The sequence below is a fragment of the Verticillium alfalfae genome, genomic scaffold (assembly GCF_000150825.1).
Source record: "Verticillium alfalfae VaMs.102 supercont1.6 genomic scaffold, whole genome shotgun sequence".
In the NCBI taxonomy this organism is placed as follows: domain Eukaryota; kingdom Fungi; phylum Ascomycota; class Sordariomycetes; order Glomerellales; family Plectosphaerellaceae; genus Verticillium; species Verticillium alfalfae.
Genome location: NW_003315033.1, coordinates 1,567,122 through 1,575,861, shown reverse-complemented (window position 1 = coordinate 1,575,861; position 8,740 = coordinate 1,567,122). Strand labels below are relative to the sequence as shown.

At 58.8% G+C, this 8,740-nt stretch overlaps 6 protein-coding genes across 6 annotated transcripts in view; 3 read left to right on the top strand and 3 right to left on the bottom strand.

The window, feature by feature from the left end:
• Positions 1 to 847: 847 nt before the first annotated feature.
• On the top strand, positions 848 to 1,216 carry VDBG_05587 (conserved hypothetical protein; the record flags this gene model as incomplete). Its single annotated transcript, XM_003004428.1, has 2 exons — positions 848 to 935; positions 1,047 to 1,216. The coding sequence occupies 2 exons, from the start codon at positions 848 to 850 to the stop codon at positions 1,214 to 1,216; spliced, it is 258 nt and encodes an 85-aa protein (XP_003004474.1).
• A 511-nt stretch (positions 1,217 to 1,727) lies between these two features.
• VDBG_05586 (conserved hypothetical protein) lies at positions 1,728 to 3,314 on the bottom strand (the record flags this gene model as incomplete). Its single annotated transcript, XM_003004427.1, has 5 exons — positions 1,728 to 2,251; positions 2,314 to 2,548; positions 2,905 to 3,066; positions 3,117 to 3,136; positions 3,188 to 3,314. The coding sequence occupies 5 exons, from the start codon at positions 3,312 to 3,314 to the stop codon at positions 1,728 to 1,730; spliced, it is 1,068 nt and encodes a 355-aa protein (XP_003004473.1).
• A 40-nt stretch (positions 3,315 to 3,354) lies between these two features.
• Positions 3,355 to 4,852, top strand: VDBG_05585 (predicted protein; the record flags this gene model as incomplete). The annotated part of the gene is made up of 3 exons (XM_003004426.1): positions 3,355 to 3,754; positions 4,261 to 4,347; positions 4,503 to 4,852. The coding sequence occupies 3 exons, from the start codon at positions 3,355 to 3,357 to the stop codon at positions 4,850 to 4,852; spliced, it is 837 nt and encodes a 278-aa protein (XP_003004472.1).
• Positions 4,853 to 5,243: 391 nt separating this feature from the next.
• VDBG_05584 (predicted protein) lies at positions 5,244 to 5,654 on the top strand (the record flags this gene model as incomplete). Its single annotated transcript, XM_003004425.1, has 1 exon — positions 5,244 to 5,654. One exon carries the CDS (start codon positions 5,244 to 5,246, stop codon positions 5,652 to 5,654), a length of 411 nt encoding a protein of 136 aa, XP_003004471.1.
• Positions 5,655 to 5,997: 343 nt separating this feature from the next.
• VDBG_05583 (glutathione reductase) lies at positions 5,998 to 7,512 on the bottom strand (the record flags this gene model as incomplete). Its single annotated transcript, XM_003004424.1, has 2 exons — positions 5,998 to 7,258; positions 7,364 to 7,512. 2 exons carry the CDS (start codon positions 7,510 to 7,512, stop codon positions 5,998 to 6,000), a joined length of 1,410 nt encoding a protein of 469 aa, XP_003004470.1.
• An 831-nt stretch (positions 7,513 to 8,343) lies between these two features.
• Positions 8,344 to 8,740, bottom strand: part of VDBG_05582 (ATP-dependent DNA helicase recQ) — a gene marked incomplete at both ends in the record, with an annotated part of 1,620 nt that continues 1,223 nt past the window's right edge. The window contains one exon of the mRNA XM_003004423.1: positions 8,344 to 8,653. Within this exon, the coding sequence (XP_003004469.1) occupies positions 8,344 to 8,653 (310 nt within the window). The remainder of the gene's footprint in view (positions 8,654 to 8,740) is intronic.

Here is an 8,740-nt window from a genome sequence, read left to right as displayed (position 1 = left end):
ATTCAGACGATGTGCGATGTGGTGGCTGATGGGGGTTCATTTGGTTCGCCTCGGGGTGGCTGTCAGACGCACCGTCGATCTGTCGATCAGGAACAGGCAGATAGATGGCCATCTCCCTTTGAGGCAGTCGGGAGAGAACAGGCAGGTCTCGTCCGTAATCAAGCTGTGTACCATGGCCAAGGACCAGACGAGGACCACACCAGAGGAGCTATTGAATCGTGATCGGCCATATCGGACAATGGCGTCGTGACGTGCTCGCCGTGGTGAATACTGCTCACGGAGCGAGACAGGGATGCTGCGGGCCGTTTCAGGCACCTGTTCCTTTTTGCTGCCAGCACTACGGCATACGGTCTGGAGGAGGTGTGAACGAGTAGGGTAGGGGGCTCAGGAAGCGGGCGTGAGCAAGTTTCAGAGTCTCCGATGAGGTGCTGCAGAGGACCGGGCGCGCTGGCCGCTGGCGGCACCAATTGGGCCGAACGCACCCATGGTTGTTGCTGACGACGGGTGACGGTGCAGCCAACGTGCCGCTGTGGTGGTGGTGGTGGTGGTGGTGACAATTAATAATTGTCTTTTTCTCGGTCCGCGATCCATATAAGTTGCGTCCTCCGCGGAGCATGCATTTTCTCTCTGCCCTTCCCTATCTACCTCCCTACCTAAGGTGCATACGTTGTTCAGATCCATATCATCGGCCAACACCCTGAGAGACCCCACACGCCTTCGCCATTGCCTTACCCCGCCGAACGCGCCATACCATCCTGAACCCGCCCAACGTGCCGCAAACACCTCCTCCCACGCCCCCCCCCCCCCTTCCACAACCACGAACACGACGCACACGACCGAAGACAACATGGCCGAGCACAACTACCAGTTCAACATCGCCATGAGCTGCGGCGGCTGCTCCGGCGCCGTCGACCGCGTGCTGAAGAAGCTCGACGGTGCGTTTCCCTTGCCGTGCTTTGTCCTCCATGGGCGTACCCGGCGAGAGATACCCTGCCCCGAGACATGTCTGCCCGCACACCTACTGACACTCCCCCCCTCTCTCCCAGGCGTCAAGTCCTACGAGGTCTCCCTCGAGAACCAGACCGCCTCCGTCATCGCCGAGCCCGAGCTGTCCTACGAAAAGGTCCTCGCCACCATTGCCAAGACGGGCAAGAAGGTCAACAGCGGCAGCGCCGACGGCGTCGAGAGGAGCGTCGAGGTGCCGGCGGCCGCTTGATCGCGCGGCCTGTGGAGCGTGGCCGGGTGCTGGCGACGGGCGCTGGAGACGGGGAGTTTGTTAGCGAGTCTGTTATCGTTCTTTCAATACCAGCATCAATCACATCACGTTGGCTGTGACCGTGGCCGGCCGCCACCCGCCCTCGGCCGGGACGCTGCCCCATGCAACGGAGTGATGTGCCTTGACGAGTGGCCTTGTTGAACATGCGTGGTCTCCTGATGCACCGGACAAAACGGAGACTACAGGTGCCCTCTGCTTGGTTGCGTGCTGCCGGTGATTGTGCAAGAAAGCTACTGTGGCGCTGTCGTGACAGGACGGACGGCCCCGTGTCGCGCAAGTCACCGCAACGACAACTCTGCTCTCGACGGACAACCGAAACGCCAAAATGAGCACAACAGGCCGTCACGACGACGTAGTGAGCGCCAAGGACACCTGACAGCCGTCTCGTCCACACACTCATGCATAATGAACCATGTCCTCCCAGAGCGGAACAGTGAGATCAATCATCTACTCAAAGCCGCATCGACAACCAGCTCGTGTCCCTGTGGCGAAACTCCAACGAATCGCGGGTATCATCCTGCAACGCCCCAACCAGCTCGACCTCATCCCCGCCGGCCCCAGGCGACCGCCACCCGGCCGCCAGATGCGCATCCTCGATCATCTCCACGACGACCTCGACCCCCGCCGTGTCTGTGATGCCCCCGTGCCCCTGATCGGCCGACGTCCTCGTCGCCTCCGAGCTGGCCGACCGCGAGACGGCGGACCCGGACCCCATCTGGAGCCCAAACTGGACCGGCTTCTGCACCCCCGTCCTCGGCCGGTTGTATTTGCTCCGCTGCGACAGCGGCAGCGAGTTTGCGTTGGGCGACCGCCCCATCTTGTACGGTGACCGCAGTTCCCTCTCTGACGTCAAGCCGAGCGCGCGGTCGATGGCCGGGAAGCAACGCAGGAACGGCCGCAGTGACGGCACGCAGGAACAGGCGATGAGGGACGAGACTTCGACCATCGACCACAACATGGGGTTGACGATGCCATCTGCGTCACGTCAGTGTCAGTATGAACGGGCCCGAGTCAGGTAAGCTGTCATCACAACGCACAGGTGAAATCACGGCCGATGGCCCCGATGTAGGAGACGCGCACAATGGAAATGACACAGACACTGCACCCGGTCAGCCTCCCGCCAGAGGTGATGCTCAGAGCAAGAACATACAAGAGCCCGATGGATAGCATGAGGATGGCGCCGATCCTCTTAATCTTGGAGAGTTGCATTCTCCAAATCACGGGAATCGGTTGCACGAAGAGCACAACGTCGGTCAAGAACTTGACGACAAACTAAGGGACCAAGTCGTCAGCGGAGACCACCAGTCATCCACATGCATCACTCACAGAGGCGTAGTAGAAGGGCTTGAGATCCAGGCACGTGCCCTCGAGCGAGTGATCCCAGACCTTCGCAACGGGCACGCAATGAAAGATGACGACCAGTGACTCCTCAAGGCCCTCGGCCATCAAGAGCACCAGCAGACCCTGGTTGATGCGTCTGTTGAGCAGATCGGGGAGCAGGCGGAGGTAGAGCACAGCAAACGACATTTTGACCGTGACGAAGCCCCAAATGTAGGTGACGGGCGTCACCATTTGCAGCTGCACACTGGTTAGTTGTGGTACCAGCCATGCGAACACGCCGTACACACTTTGAAGAATCGCTCCACATCAGCGTCGGAAAGATCGTACTGATGAGATCCAAACCCAACTTTGGTCACTGTGCGATCGGTCAGCCAGAACATTCCCATGTCGAATTCGAGTCGGGGGTGCTCACTGGCAAGGACCATGCTGCAAAAGACCATGGTGAGGCACTGGCGTTGTTAGTATCGACGCAGAAAGCATCGTCAGAGGCCACCCATACGTAGCTGACGAAGACCAGTCCTGCACCCCAAGTCAGCGACGCTCTCAGACCAGGCTAGCTAGACCACGCACCGTCATCCCAATCTAGCTTCCTCAACAGACAGCCGCGGACGAAGAATCGAATCAAAACAGAGAGTGTGGTGATGGCAATAAGCACCGAGGCCACCCCCACGACCTTGGGCACCAGAGATTCGGACATGTCGTCCCGTATCAGGGCTGTGATCCGCTCATGAGCGACGATGTCGTGGACTCATGGTCTACGTGTACATAGTAATCGCGAAGAAGACCCATCACCTCGAAATAGTAACCGTGGAAGGGGGACATCGGGGCTTTTCAGCTGCGTCCCCTCTCGAGCACAAACTTCAGACTGGCCCGGGTCAACCCTGTTTGCTTTGGAGATTGCCAACCGGGCGGGCGGTAGGGCTGGACGTAACCACTGCATTTCTGGGGGCACTGGCGCGTTCTGGAGGCGAATGCCTGGTGTCCTTGCATTGACGCTTGTCCATGTGTCGGCAAAGTCTCAGCGCGAGAGCGTTTGGGTGCCCTTTTGGGTGCCCTTCTCGGTCCGGAACCGAGTGCGAGTCAGCGGGCCTCCTCGTCCCACCCCTTTTCCGTATCCGAGGCGTTCGTACGAGAGATGTACGTGGTTTAGGCTTGAAGATCGACGTGCGAAAGGACCTCAGATCGCCAATGAAGAACAGGAAGCATTCTGTTTGCCTTTCTTCAACCACGTTTGGCACCCGCTGATCCTGTCTGGAGAACCTGATGGCCCAACGTGGCCGACCGTTCAAAAACAAAAACAAAAGAAAGAACAAAGACACGCGACTCGGGAAGCAAGCAGACCCAGCAAGGAGGCGAGCATACACACACAATACACCTCCTCAGGTCGACACGGAGCCAGAGGGGCAAACTGTATTCTGTGTTGAGATTGACGCTGTTTCAGCGAATGGCTGGGCCGTGGTGTGTGAACACCTGGGGAACCTCGCGGCGCTAGCCATTCGAAGCGTGCTGAAGCAGGGAGGGGGGGAATTGCTCAGCCTCTCGACCACTCTCGAGACGGTGTACAATACGCGAGGTATGGTGCCTCCCTTGTCCCAGTCACGCGAGAAGGTTTATTCTGGGACCACTGTGGTCTTTTCCGCAAGCCCAGGCTTCCAATACCGCCTGCAAGCTCACGCAGGGAAGCGAAAAGTGTCCCGATGCGGAATGGAACTTTCCAATGAAGGTGCAAGGTATAACGCCATCAACGCGAGCTAACGAGCAAGGTTCGGTGAAGTGACGCAAGGACATCGGCATCCGGGCTGACTGCCGCGGCGGCAGACGCTGCTTGGCTAGCTTGGTTCCATCGAGATGAACCAATATGGGCATGCTCTACCTATCTCACGAGATCGTTATGCACTTAGGCGAGCACAGGGCGCTGGAAGGCAAATGATCGATCTCCACGAGTGGGCGAGATGCGCCGGCGCCGGCTCCGCGCTCTGTTCGTCGAATGGTTTTAGGACTATTGAGGGGCGTTCCGCTTCGTCTCAGTTGTCTCGTGCCGTCAGAGGGCGAAGGAAGTTTCAAGGCTTCGAGAAACAAGTCGGCCAAGACATGCAGGATAGCGGGAGAATCGGCCAAGCGTCGGCCAGCAAGCACGGCCAGACAGGATGCCACGAGCCTGGATGCCACGAGCCTGGATGTCACGAGCTTGGAAGTATGGAGCCTGAGAAGAAGCCTTACCGCTGGTTCATCTAACGGTTACCGCGTTAGGGGCCGTCCGCTGACAGCTGTGTCTCGACCACTTCGTCCTTTCACATTGGAGTGTCTCGGTGTGCACTACACCTTCCTTCACAATGATGGTCAAGAAGGCGATGGAGGCAAGTGCAGCACTGCAGCAGCCTAGACAGTTGAAGGGATGGCTCCTTCCGTATGATTTCCTCATGGTACCATTCTGCTCAGACTCTTTAAAGAATGTCACGTAACAGCCGAGTGAAGCAATCGTCAGCTATATCACAACCATCACAACCACCACGCAGCCTCAGACCTACTCTCCAGCCAGCCCATACCATTCATTTGCATTATCACCAAGCAACCCCGCCCCGAACCGCTTCACCTATAATCCCACCTCCCAAGAAGATCCACAAAAATGATGATCGAATCGTTCTTCCTGCTCCCGGTCCTCCTGGCCGCGGCGACCGCTCCTCTCCCCACCGCGGCCATCACCACAGTCGAGGCCTCGCCGCCCGCGTGCCTGCTCGCCGTCCTCAGCAAGCAGTCCACCCCTTGCAAAATCGCCGAGATCTGCAAAGACAGCCAGGACCGCGTCCTCGCCGCCATCGAGAACGTCTGCCTCCCCGACCGCGTCGAGCCCGCCCGGCAAGCCTTCGCCAGCGCCTGCTCCGCCCGCGGCGTCGACGTCACCGCCACGCCCACTGCTGCTGGCGGTGATGGCGGCTCGAGCGGCGGCGGCATTCACGCCCCGGGGCCCGAGGTCCTTCTCTACGCCGTCGTCGGTGCCTGGGCTGCCAGCGCCGTGATCAGCATCTACCTTGTCTAAGACATCAGCTCGTGCATGTGCTTACTGTGCGTCTTTCGCCACCTGGGATGGAAAGAGCACTTTGCATACGCAACTTTTCTCGACAGCAAGCAGACATTCAGACCAGCATGAAAAAGGGCCCAGGCATGGAAAGGGCATAAGTCATTGAAGTTGGCAACAAGGCGTTCAAGGGGTCAAGGAGTCGCATGGTCCCTTTTGTGTATGATGATACCCATTATCCTACAGCTCTGGCGTAGAGATAGAATTCATTTCAGCCCATCTTTGGGTGACACGTAAACCCCTCCCCCAAAAAGCCCCACAAATCTTTTAATCATTCGAAACAGTGTTGTAATTTGAAGTCGCTCTATTTCATCGTGACAAGCTCCTCTGCGCTGGTCGGGTGGATGGCGACGCAGCTGTCGAAATCGGCCTTGGTCGCACCCATCTTGATGGCGACGCCGAAGCCCTGCAGCATCTCGCCGCTGCCGAGGCCGAGGATGTGCAGGCCGACGACCTTCTCGTTGGGGCCCTGCACGATGATCTTGTACGCCGTGGGGCCCTTGTCCTCTGGCTCCATCATGGCGTAGTACATGGCGGTGAACTTGGTCTTGTACACCTTGATGTCGTCCTTGCCGTACTTTTCGATGGCCTGCGGCTCCGTGAGGCCGATGCTGCCGACCTCGGGGTGTGAGAAGACGACCGAGGGGATGTTTTCGTAGTTGAGCTTGTTGGCCGAGAACTCGGGCCCGCCAAAGAGGCGCTCGCCGAGGCGGCGGCCGGCGGCCAGCGCGACGGGCGTCAGCTCGACCTCGCCCGTGACGTCGCCGAGGGCGTAGATGTTGTCGACGCTCGTGTTCTGGTACTCGTCGGCGACAATGTAGCCCCGCTCGTTGAGCTTGACGCCGGCGGCCTCGAGGCCGATGTTCTGCGTCGCGGGCGTGCGGCCGACGGCCCAGATGAGGTGGTCGAAGCCCGTCTCGACCGTCTCGTTGCCGCTGCCGTCCTTGTACGTGATGGACAGGGTGCCGTCCGCGGCCTTTTCGACCTTGGTGGGCTGCGAGCGCTTGTGCAGGTGCACGCCGAGGCGGACGTACTCGTCCGTGACGGCCTCCTGGACCATGGGGTCAAAGTTGCGCAGGAACGTGTCGTGGCGGATGAAGAGGTGCGTCTCGGTGCCGAGGGCGTTGAACATGCCGGCAAACTCGACGGCGATGTAGCCGGCGCCGACGAGGGCCACCTTCTTGGGCTGCTTGGCAATGTCGAAGAAGCCGTCGCTGTTGGTGCCGAGCTCGGCGCCGGGAATGGAGGGAGGGGTGGCCGGGTTGCCGCCGACGGCGATGAGGATCTTCTTCGCTTTGATGAGGGCCTTGGACCCGTCGTCGAGAGACACCTCGACCTCGTTCCGCGACTTGAGGGTGGCCCAGCCGTGGACGTACTCGACCTTGTCGTTGTTGAGGTTCCTCTCGTAGATGCCGTTCAAGCGCTGGATGTAGGCATCGCGCTTCGTCTTGAAGGTCGGCCAGTCAAAGGGCTTATCGTGGCTGACAGAGAAGCCGTAGGCCTTGGCGTGGTGGATGGTTTCGGCAATGGCAGCGGCGTTGAAGGTGACCTTTTTGGGGACGCAACTGGCGGACCTGTTAGCCTCTGCGCTTGAAAGCCCCTGCGCAAGCACATCTCGATACCGACAAGGACAATGCCGACAAGTTCGGCACCGACAAGAAGAAGCTTACCCAACGTTGACGCAGGTGCCGCCAAGGCGTTTGCTCTCAACGATGATGGCCTTGGCTCCGAACTGCGCCGAGGCCTTGCGCGCCGCACCGAGGCCACCGCTTCCGCCACCAATGACGACAAAGTCTGCCTCCTTCGTGATGGGTGCCATGACGCGAGACGTCGTGGACAGGTGCCGGTGCACAGAGGTGATTCTAGACGAAGCTGCTGCTGGGGACGAAGAAGATGCTGCTGGTGGTACTGCGGTTGCGCGAAGCAAGGTCTGGAACGCACGCATGGAGTTTGGTGTAAGAGGGGGTGAGGCTGCGCGGACGGCAGAGGGGTACTGGTGGTGGTGTGGAGGGGTAACCCCGTATTATAGCAGAGTTCGTGACGTGCAAGTTTCGTTCGGGGCGGCTGCAGGAGAGGATGGTGGAATCGGGGGTCAGAGTGATGTACGCATCTGCAATGCGTGAAGGTCGATGGAGCTCTGCTGTGCTGCGCTTGGTTCAGGGCGGCGGGGCTATCGACAAGGATGTTTGTTTGTATGGTCCCCGGTAGCTCGGTCTTCCCTCTCTCTCTTCTGCCCGCTTCTGCGGGGTTTCTTACTAATAAGACACAACCACGACGGCGCCTTATCGCCGCCTTTCGTTCGTTCGTTCATGTTCCAAGCTCAGGATCATGTCGGATGCAGCGGGATGATTCATCAATAACCCCGTTTTCATGGGCCAGCTAGCCCTGAATTTTTATTCTTGGTTCCGCTAACTGAGTGCGTTTTCAGGATGATGAGCGCATGGCGTGACAAATACCCAGCTGCAGTAGCTCGATCAAGTTGAAGAAGGCGATCATCATCCAGTCTCTGACAGAGACCTGACATCGACACGCTCCCGTTGTTCACAGGCCACAGATGTCAACATCGTAAGAGACTGCATGACAAATAAATACTTGTCGGGTGTCATTGTTTTTTTTTTTCTGCAGCGTCGTGAAGCCACTTGCATCTCTTTTAGTCGTCATAATATGGATCACCATCATACTCGCCATGTTGCGCCTGCGTGCTCACCCACTCTTCGCTCGCGAGCCCTCTCGCCAACCGCCTCTTGAGATCCTGCGCGTCCTTATGCCAATCGCATGCATAGTCGCATGACGGTATCGCTGTCTCACCAAAGTAGCTGCAGATCTCTGCGTGACGACACAAGCTTGTGTTCTCGCAGTAGAGCGCCAGACGCTGTAGGCTTCTCAGCTGTGCATCGCTGTTCGACCCGTCCCGGCTACCCTTGCTGACCATGTTCTGCACCCGCTGGAGATCCTCGCGGCTGTAGTAGAGGAAACAATAGCTCGCGTTGCCATCGCGTCCAGCACGTCCTGCCTCTTGGTAGTACCCTTCGAAGGACTTCGGGAGC